The following is a 22,891-nucleotide window of genomic DNA, read 5'->3' on the forward strand; positions in this document are numbered from 1 at the left end:
TAAAATTTTGTAACAATCATTCAAGCCGTTTACAAGATTTTAATTAACAAATATAATAGGTTGCGCGATTTTTTAGCAGTATATTTTTCAAGTATTTGAAGAGTAATTAATTATTTATAAACAATACTTTCTTATCTTTAACATCTTTATTACCGTTACATATCAAATTTGTAAAGTGGCTCCTAAACACCAAAAATCTTTGAAAAAAATCGCCTTTGAAGACATGAATTGACTCCCAAAATTCTGGGATTATATATGTAAATTTGCTTATAATCTTTACTATAATACATATGAGATTCGATATTGGGAGCCAGAAAAAAATAGGAGCCGACTCGCGAATTTTGTATGTTTTACATATTTCCCAATATCTGTGGTGGTCCAATTTTAAAACTTTTTTTGGGATATCAGTATCAAAATATTATTTCTCGTTGTTATGAGCATCTTTTATGTAATTTACTTTGACCGTCATCATTATACAAAATATTATTTTCTCCAATAAATCTGTTCTTGATTTTAATAAATACACTTTAAATCTACTTGTACGTATTCCAATCCATGATTTTTTGTGCTTTGCTACTTATGGATGTTGTCATCCTTGTTTAAATAGAAATACTCAAGTAATGATTCTGTAGTTGCTATACCTTCTATAACTATACCTTATTGTTATAAAATCCTCATTTGATGTTAGATCTATTCGTTATGAACTTTACCTCTTTCTGTTTCAAAAATAATAGTTATATATATCGCAATGTATTATAGACAACTTTCTGCGGATATTAAAATGAAAAATTATAAGATTAAAACCTGTTTAGTTGAATCCGGGCTAACAAAACTGGCATAAACTTTATATTTTATATTCGTTGTAAAATGTCTTTAAGTACAAAATTTTATCATTATTGCCGAGAACCGGTTCTAATCCAGTGAATATTAGTTTCGAAGCCATAGGCACAGGAAAACAAATTTCAATATTTATTGTTTCAAATCTGTGCGATTTTTCAGCCCAAAAATGAGTTCCCTAACCGAACTATTTAATATGCCATCATTGAATCCTATGGCTAGAATGGAGAATAATATACAACAAAAGTATTTCAATAATAAGCAGGAAACTTTTTATACTTTTTACTGCCACTTTCTCTATGGATCTTGAGAGACAATGGATGATAAATTGAATTATATCCTAATTGTGATAAACAAAATTACACTTTTGTAGTTTAAAATTATGGGTTAACAAGTTTGGACACAACCATTCACAATTATGTAAAAGTACCCAACGTTTTTAAACCAACCAATAAGATAACGTAAGTGATTATTGAGCTTTTGTACTAAACTAATTTACAGTCCAATGTCCCCTCCCTCCCTATTTAAAGAAAATAAAAGTATATAAAAAACTAGCAGATAGGAAGACCTACACAAATGTCAAGATTAGTATCTGGACCTAACAGAAATAAGCCGCCTAGCGGCAGTTTTGCAACTAACAACAACAAAAATAAACCCTCTAGCGGAAGTTTTGCAACTAATAATCTTGGAGGCTTAATTATACCAGAGCACGGTGGAAAACTTCTTCAAAAAATGGCGGATGATTTCACAAGGTATGAAAATGAACTTTTTAGATTGAAAAGTTACTTCGCCCTTTGCCTCTAGAGGAGGGAGAGGGATGTCAGGAAAGTAACATAAATATTTATAAAGCTTCCCTGAAAAGTACAATCCTTGCCAAAATCTTTATATTAAAGGAAAAACAGCAAAAATAAGCAATAGTTTCTACTCGCCAATTCCTTTTTTTACTGTTGCCATATCAAGTACTGCGGCAAAAGTCTTACAAAGGGCCCTTTTATCCTAGATTGGCAAATCAAAATTATTTATGGCTACATAAAGGATTTCACCACAAAAAGTCTTAGTGCTAATTTGCTATACATGAAATAATCCTTGTTTTAGAGAACAAGTAGCATCAGAATCGAAGCATAAATATGAGCCACCGCCTCCCCCGCCCCCTGATCCAGTAATTTTCTTCCCAGGGGGGAGTGCGGACTGTGGACCTCCAGCTAAACCAAGTAAGAATATTAATTTTTTCAACAGAAATCCCCCTTTTAATTTTGAAATAAATTCAAGATATGACGGTGGGGGGGGGGGGCGGGGTGGAGATATATTTTTCTGTATGCCTTATCACTACAGGAATAGCGAATATAACCTATTCTAAAGTAAAATAAACACTAATAAGAACTACTAATTCTTTTTTCTTTCCTTTTGATACAACAGCTACAAAAATTGTTTATATTTCATAACAGTTTAAAATTTTACCTCATTTAGAATTAAAGCAATAGAAAATCCAGTATCAAATTTTATTTAATAATAAAAACAGTCAATTATTTTCATATTTACATTTTAATAAATAACAATAAATATTATGATAAAGGTACAATGTAGAATTTACTTTAAGAGTCAGTAAAAGTAGGTTTTTAGATCATTAATGAGCGATAGCTAAAAAAATCATAATAAAGATAGAATTTAAATTCAAAAAAATTTTTAGTAGGTCATTGAATACATTTTCTATAATATTATTAAATTCGCTTTTTAAAAGCGAAGCTTTTCTATAATTAGGGTCGGTCCGTCCGTCCGTACGTCCGTCCGTCCGTACGTCCGTCCGTACGTCCGTCCGAGATAGATAGCTTTTATTCGTTAATTTAGGCATGTTAGAATTGTCCTATCGATTTCAAACTTTGCATGATGATTCCTGTAGTAGTTGGGTACGATTTAGAAAGCGTAGCAACTCTATAATCATTACCAGAATGTCCATACGTCCATTTTAAACATGTTGATTTTTCTACTTTTTTAACAACAAATTTTCAAGTGTTCTAATTATCCGTTTGATCTGATTTTTGGTATATTGATTCCTGGGACAACAAAGAACAATATAATAAGCGAAGCAACTCTATAATCAAGTCCAAAAATGTAAGTATGTCCATAAACATTATCCTGCTTCAAGCTGTTTTTCAACAAATTTACTTACAATTTTGCTTCAACTCTTATACTTTTAAATTCAGATTATTCAGTTCAGATACTATACAAATGTTAATGTCCGTTTGTCCTACCGTTTCAGTGCTTCGCTTTTATGGATGTTGTCATCCTTGTTATCATAGAAAGAGAGTTTTTGTAATTGTACTATTAAGCAATGGCGTGCGGTAGGGTTACTCACCAACCCCTTGTGAATTTCTGTGCACGCCACTGCTTTTTTAAAAGCGAAGCTTTTCTATAATTAGGGTCGGTCCGTCCGTACGTCCGTCCGTCCGAGATAGTTAGCTTTTATTCGTTAATTTAAGCATGTTAGAATTGTCCTATCGATTTCAAACTTTGCATGGTGATTTCTGTAGTAGTTAGGTACGATTTAGAAAGCGTAGCAACTCTATAATCATTACCAAAATGTCCGTACGTCCATTTTAAACATGTTGATTTTTCTACTTTTTTAACAACAAATTTTTATATGATCTAATTATCCGTTTGATCTGATATTTGGTATATTGATTCCTGGGACAACATAGAACAAGATTTTAAGCGAAGCAACTCTATAATCAAGCCCTAAAGATGTAAGTATGTCCATAAACATTATCCTGTATAAAGCAGTTTTTCAACAAATTTACTTACAATTTTGCTTCGAATCTTATACTTTTATATTCTGATTATTCAGTTCAGACACTATACAAGTATTAATGTCCGTTTGTCCTACCGTTTCAGTGCTTCGCTTTTATGGATGTTGTCATCCTTGTTTTAAAGTATTTTTTAAAGGTTTATTATTTACAAAGACACCGCTACTCTATAATTGATAGATCAGGCAAACTGATGGTACTGATAATCATAAGATCCCACAACAACATCGTACGGCGGTGGCGGTTGGGAGGCGGAAATAGCGGATATTTTCACAACCGCCGGCCGTTGGTTGGCTGTTGACTGAGGCGGTGGCGGTGAGGTTGGGATTCTTTGGTGTTGTCGGCTTTTATGGCTTTTGTACAGTATGCTCGCGTTACTACATAACATCTAAAAAAACAAGGATGACAACATCCATAAAAGCGAAGCACTGAAACGGAAGGACAAACGGATATTAACACTTGTATAGTGTCTGAACTGAATAATCAGAATATAAAAATATCGAAAGAGTCGAAGCAAAATTGTAAGTAAATTTGTTAAAAAACTACTTGATACAGGATAATGTTTATGGACATACTTACTTTTTAAGGACTTGATTATAGAGTTGCGTCGCTTATAATATTGTTCTTTGTTGTCCCAGGAATCAATATACCAAAAATCAGATCAAACGGATAATTAGATCACATAAAAATTTGTTGTAAAAAAAGTAAAAAAATCAACATGTTTAAAATGGACGTACGGACATTATGGTAATGATTATAGAGTTGCTACGCTTTCTAAATCATACCTAACTACTACAGGAATCATCATGCAAAGTTTGAAATCGATAGGACAATTCTAACATGCCTAAAATAACGAATAAAAGCTATCTATCTCGGACGGACGGACGTACGGACGGACGGACGGACGTACGGACGGACGGACGGACCGACCCTAATTATAGAAAAGCTTCGCTTTTAAAAACAAAGATAAACAAGTTTTATTCAACGCAAAGCTTTTATATTAATCCTTATAATAAAGTAACAGGATGTGTGTTTTCTGTGTGTTTGTGTGTGTGTGTTTGTATGTTTGTACCAAAGGATCTCGCTAACCGCTGAACCGATCGGGTTCTCCTTAACAGGGTAGATTCTCATATGTCCCGGGAAGGTTTATAACTATTTTGGGGGAGGGTACCACCACCCTCCCTAGAGAAATATTTTATTTTTTAAATTTCGCGATTTTAGAAAGAGAGTTCAACGAAAAATAAACGTCAAACGTAAAATAGCCATATTTTAGTTATAAAAAAAAAACAATTATAGTGCCACTAGAGGCCTCTAGGGGCGTAGCCGCTAGTTTCTGTTAAAGTGCGTAAAAACAAGGTTGACAAGGTGCAAAGCACAACAAAATCATTGAATAGAGAAGAAAAGAAAGAGAGATAATATACTAAAAGAAATCTAAAAAATATGTTTTTATGTCTTTTGAAGCAAGACCGACCGACAGACAGACAAAACAATTTACAGATAGAGACATATATCATAGAAAACTTAGCTGTCCATCTTTAAAAGCAACTGAAAAAAAAATCACATTCCCCCCATTTCGTTGTGCACTGGCTGACCATAGCTTCGCGACACAACCCAATCTTTCCCGATTTTGTATAATTTTTACGGAACACGATTCCAGTGACGTCATGTTTTTCTTTCCCGAAAAAGGGAAGAAGGGAAGAAAATCTCTTCAAAAGAGATGGGTAAAACCCCCTTTTCTCCCATCTCTTTTTTTCTTCCCCCCTTCCCTTTTTCGGGAAAGAAAAATATGACCTCACTGGAATCGTATTCCGTAAAAATTATACAAAATCGGGAAAGATTGGGTTGTGTCTAGCTTCGCTACTATTATAATTAAGACCTCTGTCCTTTTAAATTTGGGTTTTTTTTAATGCAAAATGTAATAGTCATACTATGATTATTAGAATAGTGTTATTAAGTTGCACGTCTAATAAAAATTTGCAGCTAGTATTGGGCACAATGAAGACGTAAATTAAAGGCAAAATAACATTTCTTGTACTTAATATTGTCTCCATAAAGCCATGTCTGTCTATACTGAGGTGAGAATTCAAGACATAAAGAAAATTCACACTTACATTCAAAACATAAACAAACGCATTCATTGGGCTCTACAATTATGCTATAAAATGGCTATAAAATAGAATGTTGGCATATTTTTGGCGCCCAATGCGTTTGTTTTTGTTTTGAATGTGAGTGTGTATTCTCCATTCTATGTCTCTGCACTATGTTCCAGACAGTGACAAAAAATCGATTTTTACATTTTGGAAAATACACTTTTAAACAATTGTTTAGTAATATACAATTACACAAGTTTTTGGAAATAAAACCGAAAGAATTAACTCTTTAATATGAAAAATAAGAATTGTATGTGTAATCATACCAGAGGTTTGGAATTAGGTTCCTTTTCATTATAGTAGACAACTGTTTTTTTTGGTCAACTAAACTACATTTCAAATCCGTGTGGACGGATTATTTTTAAAGCTGTTGTTAAGTATTATACATTTTTGGATTCGATATGCAATGCTTTAAACGTTTAGCCTTTAAAAGAAGTCAAATCTCCATTTTTTGTTGTAATTGTAGGTACTTTTCTAGACATACCCGTTTCTTGTAAGATAAACAATTTTCTTAAAAATGAAAATTTTACGTTTGGTTCCAGAACTAAAAATGGCAAAGGATGGCAATAAAATCCTCTCGTATGAGTAAATTAGAACTATGTACAATATTATAGAACTTAGCCTAATCTTCCTAAATCTTCCGAAGTTTTTTTTTAAGCTCTTAAGTAACTAGGGTCAACCAAAAAAAATAACAATTTTTTAAGGCATGAAATAAAAAGTAATATATTTTTCTTATTATTTAAAACACATATTAAATTAAACTTAAAGTAAAGAAAAGTTTTAAAATCAAATAAAAGATTATCTACTAATGTCTTAGCTCTTATCTGAACTATCATACCCCTCATTGGGGGGGGGGGGGGGGGTTATATCTATCTTAGATCCCATTGAAGCTTGAAGTGTTTTCCTTGATCAACCATAAATATTCTGATTTTATACGTTTAACATTATCTACTCCCTTTACCCTTTTATTGAGCAACCTTTCACAAAAGGTTCTTTCATACTTATTAACAAAGAAGAACAGAGTAGAATTTATTTTTATTAAGGTAGAAAATGTTTCCTTTAAAGTAAAAATTAAAGTCTTACATATCTATGATTGGAAGGGACAAGATAATGGCAGATGAATTAATGTACATCCCCAATGCTAATACACAAAATTGCCCATTGTGTATTCTATAAATTACATTTAGTTGTTGAAATGTTTGGACACTCAACTAATAAATAAACCAACCAATCAGATTCAATAAAAGTCCCAAAAGTTGTTGTGCCTACAAATAAGAAAACACTATTATAAAACTTTGTGGACTAGTATTATAAACAGCCAATTGTTCCCTCCCTCCCTGCTTAAATATACTCCTATATTTCATATTTGGATCTAGTAATATAAGATATTTTAGTATTTTGGTAAGAGGAAATGCTAAGTTTAAGTCATAAAAAAAAATATTTTTGTTCTTTCCCTGTATGATATGCAACGTATCCTGGCATCCTGTGCCCGCCAGGATGGAGATATTCAACTTTCAGTTATGTGTCGTACCCATTTAAAACAAGTCACTCAGTTATAGCTCTCTATCTTTCACACACAGAAAATGAGACAGAAAATACCAGAAGGCGGGGCGACCCCCCCCCCCCCAGACTGTTAAGGGTTAACATACATTGTTATTTGGGTTGTCAATGTAGCCCCAAAACAAAGGAAGTTACAGCTTCTGAAATGTGCTTATTAGACTATCTTGACGCCCCTTGTGTAAAACCCCTATTATAAGTATTTTTCACCATTTTTAAAAAGATATATGTATATTTATTGCTATTCAAAGAAAATTTCATCAAAATTTTCAATTATACGCTCTCTATGATTTTTTATATTTTTCGGGATTTCTGGAACACAGTGCTCTGTACGTCTTACTTAAACAATAAAATTATCAAGAGATATAAAAATAATTGGCTATAAAAAAATGAACTAGCATAGGGTTTTCTTGTCCTTGCATTAATATAAAGGAAAAGGGGGGACTTATTACTAGGCTAGCCAAAGAAAAGTAAATGACAAAATATCATAGAGTAGCTTGCCATATCCTTATACTAAAGTAACAGGATGTCTGTGTGTGTATCTGTGTGTCTGTACCGAAGGATCTCGCTAACCGCTGAACCGATCGGGTTCTCCTTAACAGGGTAGCTTCTCCTAAGTCCCGGGAAGGTTTATAACTATTTTGGGGGAGGGTACCACCACCCTCCCAAGAGAAATGACAAAAAAATCTAAATTTTGCAAAATTTAGGGGAGACTTCAACGTCAAATAAGGTGGTATCGTACATAAAAAATTAACTTTAACAAACAAAAACATTTAAAGTGCCACTAGAGGCCTCTAGGGGCGTAGCCGCTAGTATATGTATATAAGACTAAGGAAATCCAAAGGCTATCCTTTTTTTATGCTACAAGCTGCTACGCCCCTAGAGGCTTCTGGGGGCACTTGAGGCTGGGGGAGTTGAATTTGATTACCATTATTTTTTTTTAGATTTAAGAAAAAAAATTTTGGAGGGGAAATTTTTTTTGGGACGAAGGGGCTGACGTCCCCTCATTTTTATTTTTAGTTAAAAATTAAATAAATTTTTTTTATGGGGGGGTTATTTCTTTCTAGGGCGATTTCTCTTGGGATGGTGGTGGTACCCTCCCTTATAATAGTTATAAACCTTTCCGAAAAGTTACCCTGTTAAGAAGAACCCGATCGGTTCATCGATTAGCAAGATCCTTCGGTACAAACACAGACACAAACACACCAACAGACATCCTGTTACTTTAGTATAAGGATATAAAGATGTTACCTTTAATAAATAAATGAAGAAAAGAACAAGAATAAAGCCAACAATTATCAAGTCTCTCTCAAAGCTATTGTCCATTTTCTCTGAAAAAATATAAATTTTAAAATTTATTCAAACAATCGCCTGTTTCCATTTATGTTAAACTAGCGGCTACGCACCTAGTATCTAGGGGCTCTACTTTTGAAGGGACAGAAAAATTTAACCATCATAAAACCTACGAGAAGTTTCTCTAAATAGGAGAACTCATTCAGTTTAATAAACATTAAAATCAATACTTAATAGGAAAAAGGTAATATTTTAAATTAGTGGAAATGCTTTATATAAAAATAAAACAAATTTGTTAAAACTATACATATTTAATTTCAAATCATAAACTTTAACTCAATTATTATCTTGATATTTTAGATAATACTAAAATATCTTTCCCCGAAGATGCGTTATTTAGAACAAAGATAAACAAAACTATTATAAACAAGAACTAATTTTATTTGAATTCACGAAGCTTTCTGTCAGCATAAATCATAGGAAAATCAGGCTCTTTACAGTATTCTTGTTTTTTAGTTTTGATAACAGATCTATAGTAAAGATTACAGACAACTACCTCCCTTTCTCAACTCCCTCAATGACCTTTTTCGTCTGCTTCTAAATTATTTTCTGCTACTTGGCTGTGTTCATAAAAGCGACACCATTGGTTGCTTCAATGACCCAATAGAAATGTTGCACAAGGTTGATGCGATGGGGAAATGCAGTTATTTAACCCTTTCTTCCTCTAGTGTTTTACTCTAATGTTTTGAATTTTACATGGCGAGGGAGGGGTTAAAAGACCCTAACTGTTGAATAGCCTCGCGCCTAACAAGATTGAGCTAGATATTAATATTTCACTTTGTTTTGTTTTGTTTATGAAAAGAAAGCTAGGAGTTCACTATACTAAATATTGCTACTATAAAAAAAAATTCTAACAGTAAAGTCAGCGGTCAACTGACAAATCATTGTTTGTAAGTAGTAGATGAAGATGAAGGGGGGGGGGGGGTTATGTATGTACTATTTAAAGGGGGAAGGTTTATTTTAAATCTACCTGTTTGTTTTTGGTTTGTTTGAAGAAGGGGATGGGAAGGTGTTTTACTAAATACGCGAAAATTATATGCTAAATATGATTCTTATGCCAATATTATTTTAATCGCAAAACACAAATCAAAAAGAAAGTAAACGAAATTATGAATTTTTTTGATGTGATGATAAATTCGCGATATTAATAGCTTTTTTTTAGAAATCTGCTATTGTGATGGGACACCTAATCTTCTTAGTTCATCTTTTAACTTGAAAATCCCGCCCTTAAAATTAGTACGATACAACATTTGCTTAATTTACACTCCTCCTGATTACACCTGATTTTCAATTCTTATGCTTGGCTGGGAGGGACAAGACATTAGTGGTTAAATTATTCAACAAACAGTTCTTCCCCCAATATCTTAGCAGATACAAAAGACAGAATTTCAAACCAAGAATTTAAAGAAAGATTGATTTATCGTTTATCATCCTATCTCTAGATCCTTGTAAGCATGTATAACATTGCATAGTACCTGGTGCGGGGAGGGGGGAAGATTGGACTGTAAATTATTTATACTGTCACCCAGCGTTTCGGAGCCGGAGCCAGAAGCAACAACATTTTTGGTGGAGCCGGAGCCGTATTTTTCGTTAAAAACGGCTCCGGCTCCAGATTAGCTAAAAATGATTTTTAAAGTAATATTATAATTTGGCAACGGTCTATTTCCATATAATAAACTGAAAAACTATTGTTACCTAACAATACTTAAGACACACATCCTTCTACTTTTATATAGCTTTAATCAAATAAAAGCAAAATATTTATTATATTTTATCAAATTCAATAATGAACAAAAATTGATATATTAATTTTAAGGCAGGAGCCGGAGCCGGAGCCGGAGCCGCATCAAAATTAAACGGCTTCGACACGCTGTCACCCAAAGTTTTTTTTTAACACTATACCTCATTAACTGACTGAAAAGCTTTTGGATACTTTAATTAAATCTTGATTAATTGGTTCAAATAGCAGAGTCCAGCTTTTCAAAAAATAATGTAAATCTACAGCGTAGTAATTTTGTTAACTTTATTAGGGATGTACAATGTGTTTAAGAAAAAACTGCGTTTTCCAGTTTTGGGAATTAACCAGAAGGAGCATGAAAAAAAATATTTATAGGTCCATATTCTCTGTAAAAATGCACATAACATTTACTTAAGGTGGTTTTTGATATCTCTAAAAATGTGGCTGTACTGATAGGTACATGTAGGTTAAAAATGCCTGATCCTAAATCTGTGACAACAATAAGATTCAATTAACTTATTTTTTTTGCAACATATAGGCTGAAAAGTTCAATATTATAGTAATAAAAGGTTAAATCAATGTCCACATTTGAGATTTTTTACATATTTTCTTTTTTTGGCTACATGCACAGAGATTTTTGGGTTCCTCGGAATTTATTTTTTTCTATTTCTCTATTGCAAAGGCATTTTTTAAAAAAAAATCTCTTTTAATTCCATGCGCATTGATAAATAAAACAAGTCACTTTTTAATTCATTTCAATATCTTAAAAAAAAAGCAAGCTATCTTAGTTTGAAAATGCCGTATAAAGTGCTTCTATTTATATCATATTAGGTTAATATGTCACAAATGTCAAATCAAAAGGGATTAAGAGTTATTCAGCTCTAGAGTAAATACCTAGGTAAGGGACCAGTCAATAATGATCCTTCATTAATCCTCTGGCGACTCTTAAACCTAACAGGGTCAGAGCTGTCTACTATCAGAATACCTGTCCTTGCCCCACTCATCTTAATTCAGTCTACCAAGCACATCTTATATGTGATACAATATTTTTTTGAGGCTTTATTGATGACTGGGCTCAGGGAATACCACAGGATGTCTGACTTAAATTAAAGGGGCAATACCAAGGTAAGGGACCAGTCATCCTCTGGCGACCCTTGTACCCAACAGTGTTAATAAAAATGTCCATGCCCCTCCCTTCCTTAATCAGTCTGCCAATCAAATCTTAAATGTGATCCATTATTACTTTATGAAGACGTCAATTATGACTAAAGAAAGGGGATGTCACAGTATGTAAAAAATCTTTTCTTATAACCAATGTAATTTTTATATAATATTCTTTAATATATGTGTACATAAATAATTTTTATCCATTTTTTTGAATATTGTGAATGACTTTTAAAATAATATTGATATACTTTAAATGTATTTTTTGTATGTAAATGATAAAGACAAATAAAGTATCAAATAATAATAATAAGAGATTAAAAGGGGAGGGGTAGGAGGAAGGGTTATGAGAGCATAACTGAATGATCATGATTGAATCGTAATGAAAGCAAAAATAAAATGTGTTATTTATTCTTTAAAAAAGCATTATTGAATTAGATTTTAAATGTAATTGTTAGAATATTTGGTTGAGCATGCTATAATGTCGTTTTCAAGTAAAAAGAAAAATTTAATTGGACGTTATAGCCCTAAATTCTACAAGAATAAAGCAACACACATACATTTTAAATTCTTTAAGCTCTAAAAAGCGCTATTGTTTTAGGAGATATTAAAAAAAATACCTTTTATAAAATTGATCCATATTTTTATAGAGATTAAGAATATATATAATTATTTCTTTCATACTCCTACTGGTTGTTTCCCAAAACCGGAAAACGCAGTTTTATTTGAAACACCTTGTACATTATGCAACATAGACCCAATTTACTGGAACCCAGGGACAAGGGAAGGCTATTCTGGCAAACAATGCTTTAGAGCTGATTTCTTAGATTTCCAGTTTAAACTTGATGATGAGATAAAGCAACTTTTGGCAGAATTTGATAAGAAACTCAAGCATTATTTTAACACTTTTTGCTTTGTTTACTAAAAGCCATGCTAAAAGGATAGACAGAGTTCGCCTACACGTACAGTTTAAAGATGTTTGGGCAGAAATTAAGCTTTTTTACGATATTTAGGTATTTTATCTAAATCATAAACTACTCGTAAATTATATGTTAAAGAGTGAATAAATTTATAAAAATCCTAAAGAGTGAATAGCTGTGATACTTTGAAAAATATTTAAGATTATTTAAAAATTCATCTCATATACATATTTTAATTCAAAAAAGGTTTTTACGACACCTAGCAATAAAATTCTGAACTACATAGCTCTGAATTTTCACAATCATACATTTTATAATATTTGTAGTAGTTTAATTTTGACTTTCTTGGCAACTTCTTGTCTCTAATGGCTAAACACGTTGGAGGAAAGTGGCGAATTAGGGAAGTAAAATAAAAAAGCTTCCCTGAAATCATGATTTAATAAGTACTGCAATAATCAAACCTAAAAACTTCTAATCTTCTCCGAATATTACAACTTACAAACATTTGAATCATTTAAGATTTGGGTAATTTCCCCCAAAGTGCCTTGTAGAGCACAGAGTCCCCCCTTTCCCTATCATTAATGTAAAAAAATTGAAAACGATCAAAAGGGCGGCATATTAGAATTGTCCTATTGTTTTAAAACTTTGCATGTGATTCCTGTAGTAGTTAGATACAATTTAGAGAGCGTAGCAACTCTATAATTGTTACCAGAATGTCCATATGTCCATTTTAAACATTATGTTGATTTTTTTTACTTTTTAATTACAAATTTTTATGTGATCTAATTATCCTATTGATTTGGTATACTGTTTCCTGGGACAACAAAGTACAATATTATAAGCGAAGCAACTCTATAATCAAGTCCTAGAAATGTGAGTATGTCCATAAACATTATCCTGTATTAAGCAGTTTTTCAACAAAGTTTACTAACAATTTTGCTTCGACTCTTATACATTTAACTTCTGATTATTCAGTTCTGACATTCTGTAAGTGTTCATGTCCATTTATCCTATCGTATCAGAGCTTTGATCTCATAGATGTTGTCATCCTTGTTTGATAAATAATGAAAAATGAATTTAATTTTGAGCTTTAGGCATAAGTTTGATTATTTTCTAATTATTTTCAATTTTTCTTTAAAGATCCAAATTGTTTTGATTGAATTTGTCCTATTTCATTTTTTATAGATTCATAAAGTGAGATATTATTTAGTTATTGAATCATTTTGAAACTTTTGCATTAACCTACTTCAGGGGGTTAAACAAAGTGCTTGAAAATGTTTAGGATTAAAAATTTTTTGAAATATTTTGTTTTTGATTTTAAACAGTTACAAATATTTTGGATAAGAAAAAAATTTAAAGATTTTAATTTTAAGAAGTTTTTAAAAATATTTTTTTAATCTCCCTAATTCTAAATTCTTTAGTAAGAAATCTTTGTTTTGATTCCACCAGCAGACGGCAATCCTAAAATTCTAAGCTAACAAGGTTTGGTGATAGCTTATGATTTATACTGTCTGAAATGAATAATAGTACATAATATAAGTAGTTGCATCTTTCTTTTTGCTATATCAGCTGACGATTACCGTGGTAGGTTTGGTGATTTTCCAAGAATTGTTGAAGAATTATTGAAGAATTGTTGATGAGACGGACTGCCCCTGACTGGAACCTAGTAAAAGTGTCTGACTCTGATTATGACTTTAAAAAAAAATTAGCCAATAAGAGACCACTATAAATTTTACCATCGGTCCATTACAGTGTATACTGGCCTCTCATTCGCTAATTTTTTTTGTCATAATCAGAGTCAGACACTTTTACTAGGTTCCATTTACTGCCATTTAAACAAAACTTCGACATGAAATAAGATTACTGTTTTTTTCAGGTGGCTCTATGAGTACGTGGAGTGTTTTGGCTCTACTTCTATCCATTTTCAACATTGTTGATATTTTAGGTAAAAAATATATCATAAATATTTATAATAGTTAAGTTTTTCAAAATTTATACCACGTTAAGATAGTAATATAAAAATTATATACTGTTTTTAAGCAAATTTGTAATAAATGTATATACAAAAATGTTGCTCTGTCATTAAGTTCTGTTATCGTCTGCAAGTGTTAATATTTGTTTCTCCTACCGTATGATTTTAGTGCTTCGGTTTTATGGATTGTGTCATCCTTGTTTTTGTACATTTCAAATATCCCTTTTAATAAGAACTAAAGTTTTCATTTTAACACAGGGGCTGTGATTCAGCCAATTAATTCCATTTAAATTGCCGAAAATTAAATATTTTGTTGGCGTAAAATTGATGTAAAACTTGTAGTCGTTGTAGCTGAAGGGAAGTGGGTAAGAAGGGTGAGGAATGGGGGAAGATTGTTGTGGGGAAATTTTCACTTATAATTGTTTGTCTGAATCTCACTCCCTGATTTTAACGTATTTTTGCTTTTCTGGGAAGCTTTTTACTCTTGATGAACTAGGTTTAAAAAATTTTCAGTATCCAACGCCAACAACAATAACAATAGGAACAATATCAACGATAATTCTGACAATGTTAATCTGAATAACAATGCTGAAAGCAACGTTAATCCTGGACAAGCATCTGCTAATCAGGTACATTTTAGCAGGGCTTGGCACCTGCGTTCAAGCCTGAAATTAAAACCCATTGGATGCTTGACAAAAGAGAGATTTCCATATCTGGGTCATGTTTAGACTTCCAGCTGTTTTTTTTATATCACTTAAGGTTGATTTCCCTGAGCTTTCACGTGGTAGACAGGCGAATGCCGATCCTTGATTTTAGGCTCACCGCTGGTTAGTCTTAGGTAGTACTAGTTAAGTCAAATTATTGATAACAAGGATGGAGTATAGTCCCTTTCGTGGCAACGCACCTTAATGGGCGATTCTTCATATTTTTACAGTATCTTTTCTTCTATTTCTAGCCCCTGTGGGGCCTATTGCCTAATCCTTTGGGGCAATCACCTAACCTAACCTATGTAAAGCCATTTTAAAAATACAACGAATCGCCCCTCAAAATTATGTTTCTCACAACGTAAGATATAGAGTAGCTTCGTTGCTATTTTTTTAATTTCTAGGTTATGATGACGCCACCTGGAGTAGGGAGGAGAAAAAGAGCAATTTCACAAAAACAGGTTTTGAAATAATATTGACATCACAAAACCAGTTCCAATACCAATAGATAATGGCTGTCTATTGAAAATCAGGGATCTAAGGAATAAGACAATGGCCAATAAATTGATGTACATCCCCAATGATGACACACAAAATTACCATTAAAATTAGTGGTTTAAACACTCAACTAAATAAACCAACCGATCAAAATTTAGTTAGAGTCCCCAAAGTTGTTAAGCCAACGAATAAGAAAACGTTTTTGTAAAACTTTGAGTGTGATAAACAGCCCATTGTCCCCTAATCTCGCTGGTAAAAATACTAACCTTCCCTGAAACTACTACTCATTCTCCAAGCCGTACACGAAATCTTAACTGACATAAACATTCAGCTACAAACAAAGATTTACCTTACTCTGATGTGATTTCAACGCACATAATTAAAGTGTGTGCCAAAAAATGCAGACCATTTTAAAATCCAAATTGCACAGCGTGTGTTAATAGTAAAAAAATGCTCTGCATATTGTTAGGACCTATATTAGCTCTAGTTTTTGCAAATACAAGCACTATTTTTTGTGCTATTTGTTGTTTATGAGCTACATTGAAAAATGTGAGAATGGTTGAAAAGTTTTAAGTAAGTTGGAACATGATTATATAATTTGAAAAAAAAAATATTTTATTTTTCATAACATTGTTTACCATTAACACAAGCCGTGCAATTTGAATTTTAAAAAGGTCAGCAATCTTTTTTGTAAACCTTTTTTTTCTTCCAGGATTTGCCAGTGTACCTGGAGGCGGGATTATCTGGAAATAATTTGAGTCTGACAATATTTAGCCACCAGGATTCTCAGTTTGTCAATATTACTTCCAGTTCTTTTGAAATTCCAAGGTGATTTAAAATTAATAACATATTTAATTACTAGCGGCTATCACCCTAGAGGCCTCTAGTGGCACTTTAAATGTATTTTTGCAATATCTTAAAATGTTGCGTAAGAGTCTCTATCAAGTTTCTACGATACTTTGCAATGTTACGTAGGAGTCTCTATTCGAGAAAAAATCGATTTATTGTAATTTCTCTTGGTAGGCACGAATACTTGGGAGGGTGGTGGTACCTTCCCCAAAAAAAGTTATAAACCTTCCCGGGACTTATGAGAAGCTACCCTGTTAAGGATAGCCCGATCGGTTCAGCGGTTAGCGAGATCCTTCGGTACAGACAAACAGACAGACATCCTGTTACTTTATTATAAGGACTAGCGGTTACGCCTCTAGAGGCCTCTAGTGGCACTTTAAATGTTTGGTGTTTAAAAAAAATTACGATACCTTGAAATGTTGCGAAGGAGTCTCTATATCAAATTATTACGATACTTTGCAATGTTACGTAGGAGTCCTTATTCGAGAAGAAAAAAATTCGATTTATTGTGATTTCTCTTGGGAGGGAGGTAGTACCCTCCCCCAAAATAGTATAAACCTTCCCGGGACCTATGAGAAGCTACCCTGTTAAGGAGAACCCAATCGGTTCATCGGTTAGCAATATCCTTCGGTACAGGCACACAAACAGACATCCTGTTACTTTAGTATAAGGATATGAAGTAGTTGTCCGTTATAAATTCGACTGGCTCTTAACTGATAGAGTTTTCTAATGTAGGGAAGCTTCATATTAGCCCCAGGATGGTTTTAGGCTACTTAATTTAAAATCAAAGCATAGGATAGTTATAGGCTATTTTCTGCCCCCCTCCCTTCTTATCCCATTCGCGAGCTGTAGATGCTAGGGGCGAAGCTGCTAGCAAAGGATAAAGTAGCAAGGTTTTGCGTTTGACCGAACATGTTCTTGCCTCATGTATTTTGGTATATTAGCAAAGAAAAAATATTACTCATATCTATAATACAAAGTAGAACGATGTCTGTCCGTCCGTCCCTTAAGATCTCGGTAACCACTGAACCGATCGGATTCTACTCCCCCCATTTTTTTTTTTTTTTTTTTTTGTAAGAAATATCCTTGGTCCTTTGTAGAAGATTCCTTTGTGGAATATTTCCTTTGTAGAAGATTTCCTTGGTCCTTCTTATTATTTTTTTTGTACAAATTTCACCTTACACTTTTTTTACCATCTCTTGGGGCAAAGCCGCTAGTCCTATTATATAAAGTAGAAAGATTTTTTGTCTAAAGCTTAAAATTTCAAGGATTTTTCTTTTTAGAGATGCTTTACATAGGCCCCAGGAGGGTTTTAGGCTATTTACTCATCTCTATTCTTAGATCTTCGAGTAGAGACTCTCTAGATGCTAAGGGTGCAGTCGATAGTTTGTATAAATACTAGGGATGGGAATCCGTCGAATTTTTGGGCCGGATTCGGATTCCGGATTCTGAAGGAATCCGTCAAAAAAAGTGACAGATTCTTGCGGATTCCGGATTCTTATTTTTGGCGAATTCCGGATTCGGATTCCGGATTCTAGCAGTATTTTAAAAGGCCGTCCGTCACAGAGGGATAGCTTTTTTCGTTAATTTATCACTATGTTACTTGGTTGAAGCCTTGATTTGTTTAAAGTGTTGACTTCCAGCATAACTAAAACATTTACATCACATTAGTAAATTTAAAAATTTAAGTGCTACGTATGTCCTATAAATGTGCTTGGTATTTTCTAACCTATTTAAATTAAATTTAGCCTACCAATTTAGAATCCGGAATCCGCTATAAAAAACGGATTCCGGATCCGGATTCGGATTCCAAAATTGGCCGAAAATTGGGCGGATTCCGGATTCCAGATTCGGATTCCGGATCCGGATTCCCATCACTAATAAATACTAAAAACAAAAAAAACAAAAAGAGTATAAAAATCAGTGTTTCGGAGCCGCCATATTTTGCTGGAGCCGTAATTTTCGTTAAAAAAACGGCTCCGGCTCCGACTAGATAAATAAAGATTTTTTTATAAATTATAATTTGGTAACTCTTTTTTGTCATGTGAAAATGCCCTTCTTAAGTTTTTCAAGTCCATTTTTATCAAAAATTGAACTTTTAAAACCTTCAAAAGTCAAAAATATTTTTTATGGGGGAAAATAATATGTCGAGTTTTTCTTGATTTTAGGTCGGAGCCGGTGCCGCACCAAAATCAAACGGCTCCGAAACGCTGATAAAAATATATCTTTTAGTGATCCAAAAACTATTCAAGAAGAACTTAGTCTTGGTTTGGTTATGACATTGAATACCTGGCATTTAATGGACGCTGGTATTAACAGGTATTGTCTTTCAATCAATCAATCAAACTATCTCTCTATGAATTTATCTATCAATGGAAGGAAGCCTGCAGGATATACACGCTCTACAACTTTAATTTTAGTTCAACAAGGATGACAACATCCATGAAAGCGAAGCTCTGAAACGGTAAGACAAACGGACATTAACACTTGTATAGTGTCAGAACTGAATAAACAGAATATAAAAGTATAAGAGTCAAAGCAAAATTGTAAGTAAATTTGTTAAAAAACTTCTTGATACAGGAAAATGTTTATGGACTCGAATATAGAGTTGCTTTGCTTATAATATTGTACTTTGTTTTCCCAGGAATCAGTATACCAAAAATCATAACAATCGGAAAATTAGATCACAAAAAAATTTGTTGTTAAAAAAGTAAAAAATCAACATGTTAAGGATTGAATTGCGGTTATTGGGGAGACTTTTATATCATGTTCATCTATCTATCTATCCATATGTCCATCTGTCTATCTATCTATCTATGTATAGATGTATGAGAAGGAGTATATGTGAGCTAGGATTGCATAGTGGATATTGGGAAAACTTATTTACCATGTTCATCTATCTATCTATGTGTCTTAATATCTATCTATCTATCCCTCCATCTGTCTATATATCTATCTATCCATCCATCTGTCTATCTATCTATCTATCCATCTATCCATCTGTCTAATTATCTATGTATAGATGTATGAGAAGGAGTATATGTGAGCTAGGATTGAATGGTGGATATTGGGGAAACTTATAAATCATGTTCATCTATCTATTTATCCATCCATCTGTCTATCTATCTATCTATCTATCTATGTGTAGATGTATGAGAAGGAGTATATGTGAGCTAGGATTGAATGGTGGATATTGGGGAAACTTATATTTCATGTTTATCTATTTAACTATCCATCCATCTGTCTATCTATCTATCTATGTATAGATGTATGAGAAGGAGTATATGTGAGCTAGGATTGAATGGCGGTTATTGGGGAAACTTATTTACCATGTTCATCTATCTATCTATGTGTCTTAATATCTATCTGTCTATCTATCTATCTATCTATCTGTCCATCCATTTGTCTATCTATCTATCTATCCATCCATCTATCTATCTATCTATGTATAGATGTATGAGAAGGAGTATTTGTGAGCTAGGATTGAATGGTGGATATTGGGGAAACTTGTCTGCAATGTTGACACAAACAGCCGGCGGTGTTTTAACCAGGTTTAATATTTTATTTGGAGGTGTGGGGCAGGGCTTCTATAACCACCAATAGGGGAGCAGCTTATTAGTAGAGTAGCTATTCCATAACTAGGTAAAATGATTTCCAGCATGGCTTCGAAATAGATTGATATCCGCTGGATTAGAACCGGTCCTAAGCCATACTGAAAAATCATGAATGACAACGTATTACAGACAATTTTCCACGAATATTAGATGAAGAGAATAATAGTTATTTCTCGCATCGTATTATAAACAGCTTTCCGCGGATATAGAATGTACAATCATAAGATTAAAACCTGTTTTTTTTTAGCCCCGAGGTGCCGAAGGCACGGGCTAAAAAAACGAGAACCGGTCCTTATCCACCGGTTTCGAATGAATACGAGAAAATCAATGCCAGTTTTGTTTGCCTAGGGCCTTCGGGTCTAACAAAACTGACTTTAATCCTATAATTTAATTAATTTATTTTAATATCATTGGAAAGATGTCTATAATACGATACGATAAATAACTATTATACATTTTTCATACAAGCCATTTTCAAACAGCATACCTACAAAGAGTCATTCAACAGACCATAGTTCTTTCTCACAAAACAACACTAGGTTGTGCTTTAACATGGCAAAATTCTTTTCTTTTAAACATGTACTAAATAGGTATGTTATAATTTTTTTCTCGTATTCATTTGAAACCGGTGCGTAGAATAAAGCCGGTTCTCATCAATGCGAAAAAATTATGTCTAGCATCGTATCATTTCCAGTTTTCTACGAATATAAAATATACAATCATAAGATTAAAACAAGTTTTTTGACTCGTGCCTTCGGCATCTCGGGGATAAAAAACTGGTTTTAATCTTATAATTCTACATTTCATATCCACGGAAAGCTGTTTATAATACGATGCGAGAAATAACTATTCTTGCTATTCTTAATCTGTGGTTACTGCGCCCCTTATACAATAAATCCTTATTTCATTGGATTTAAAAAAATTAATCTTATTTTGTAGATGGCATTCAGTTGATTTAAAATCAGAACAAGACTTATTAAAGGCTTTAAATCATGGCTTACAGTCAGCAAACATAGATAGGTAAGCATAGTTTCCATCAAATCATTAAGGACTGACGGCCAACTTGAGTTGATGGATAGGTGTTAATTTATGAGAAGAATCGTCACAAAAATTAATGATGTATATCTTTTTTACCCGCTGAAACGCAATTGTTCTCCTTTACTATGTAGCTTCTTATAGGCCCTGAGAAGGTTTACAACTATTTAGGGGAGAAATCGTCCCTAGAAAAAAATTACCCACCAAAATTTATATTTATCTTTCTTTTGAAAAAGATAGTTGCATGAAGTGCATTTCAAAAAAATTATTTCAAGCATAAGTTACAAGTATACATTCAAACATCTACGCCTCTAGAGGCGTAGCCGTAATTGTTTACTATTTTAGTAGAAAAAAACTATGATGATTCATTTTCATTGTAGATCAGAACAAGTTTGCGAGGAAATATACGGCGACGAATGTCCTGTTTGGATCTGGAACATTCTTGTCAATAAATATAAAGACCAACATAAAGAATACATGAAACCTGAATCTACTAATATTAATAACTACATGTAAAATTGGATTTATATTTTTATTTGTAACAAAAAAAAATAAATAGAAAAAAATCACAGCTCTTTCCTTTTTTTTAGGGACGTCCAAGAAGGGGGGAGATGGAGGTTTTCGAGGTGTTAACCTCTCCCCCAAAAATTTTGAATTTCAAAAACATTTGAGAACCCCCCCCCCAAAAAAAAATAAAAGCGTGGACGTCCTTGGTTTTATCGGCCTATATGTTTCTCGTTCTTAAAAAATCTTCCAAATGGAAGACAGAAATGTTCTAATTTTATTTAACATTGTTTCTCCAGCTTGAGACGGGGTACAATGTTCATGCTCTGCAGTTCTTGAAATAGCAGCTTGCAAGCATATGGAATCCTAAAAAAATAAGAAACATTAGCTTGAATTGGTATAAAAAAGGAGGCAATTTGAATAGTAACAAGGATGACAACATCCATAAGTAGCGAAGCTCAAAAATTATGGATGGACGAGAACCGGAAAAAAATAAGTACAGAAAAAAACACATTATTCTTGAGTAAAACATGAAACCTAAATAAAATTATCATGGTCTTTTGAAGCATTAAGCTAATAAGGAAAACTAGTAAATATAGAAATTGATCTGACACCCCAACCAATAAGCAAGTCTTTAAAAAACTTGGTGAAAATATGTAGAATTTGAACTTATTTAATCCCTCAAAATTCCAGATGTATATCTTATAGGAATCGAGAAAATGACGGAAAACTAAGAATATATTATCAGCACCCCAACCAATAAGAAAATTCTAATAAAACTTAATGGAAATTTGTAGAGCGTGAACTTATTCAATCCCTAAAAGTTTCAGCCGTCTATCTTGATACCCCAATTAATAGGCAAATCTTAATGAAATCTTAATGAAACTTTATTGAAATATGTAGAATGTGAACATATTGTTTTCCCCTAAAAATTTCAGCAGTCTATAAGCTATCTTGAATAGGAGCCAAGAAAATCACGTTCCTCCCGTAGCGGACGTTACTCCAACCAATAAAAAATCTTAATGAAACTCAAACTTAATGGAAATTTGTAGAGTGTAAAGTTCTTCAATCCTTGAAAATTTTAGCCGTCTATCTTGAATAAGGGTCGAAAAATCACGAAAACGTGAAAATCTAGGAATCGAGCTAGTACCCCAATTAATAGGCAAATATGTAGAAAATGAACATAAATATAATC

The 22,891-nt window shown here is 32.9% G+C and overlaps 2 protein-coding genes and 1 long non-coding RNA gene across 3 annotated transcripts in view; 1 reads left to right on the forward strand and 2 right to left on the reverse strand.

The window, feature by feature from the left end:
* Positions 1 to 1,334: 1,334 nt before the first annotated feature.
* Positions 1,335 to 21,866, forward strand: LOC145313120 (uncharacterized). Its single transcript, XM_080152388.1, has 10 exons — positions 1,335 to 1,589; positions 1,933 to 2,048; positions 14,397 to 14,465; positions 15,006 to 15,121; positions 15,601 to 15,657; positions 16,407 to 16,522; positions 18,776 to 18,862; positions 19,996 to 20,094; positions 21,097 to 21,177; positions 21,573 to 21,866. The coding sequence occupies exons 1-10, from the start codon at positions 1,414 to 1,416 to the stop codon at positions 21,706 to 21,708; spliced, it is 1,053 nt and encodes a 350-aa protein (XP_080008514.1). The 5' UTR covers positions 1,335 to 1,413; the 3' UTR covers positions 21,709 to 21,866.
* LOC145315057 (uncharacterized) lies at positions 3,758 to 8,682 on the reverse strand. The gene is made up of 2 exons (XR_013877938.1): positions 8,597 to 8,682; positions 3,758 to 4,026 (listed from the first exon to the last, which is right to left on the reverse strand). It is a non-coding gene; the product is annotated as an uncharacterized LOC145315057 (long non-coding RNA).
* Polr3B (RNA polymerase III subunit RpIII128) overlaps positions 21,711 to 22,891 on the reverse strand; it is a 39,139-nt gene continuing 37,958 nt past the window's right edge. Inside the window, exon 28 of the mRNA XM_080152386.1 lies at positions 21,711 to 22,062. Within this exon, the coding sequence (XP_080008512.1) occupies positions 21,978 to 22,062 (85 nt within the window). The 3' untranslated portion in view covers positions 21,711 to 21,977. The remainder of the gene's footprint in view (positions 22,063 to 22,891) is intronic.

This window comes from Acartia tonsa, chromosome 3 (genome assembly GCF_053477335.1).
Source record: "Acartia tonsa isolate MP-2025a chromosome 3, ASM5347733v1, whole genome shotgun sequence".
NCBI classification, from domain to species: Eukaryota; Metazoa; Arthropoda; class Copepoda; order Calanoida; family Acartiidae; genus Acartia; species Acartia tonsa.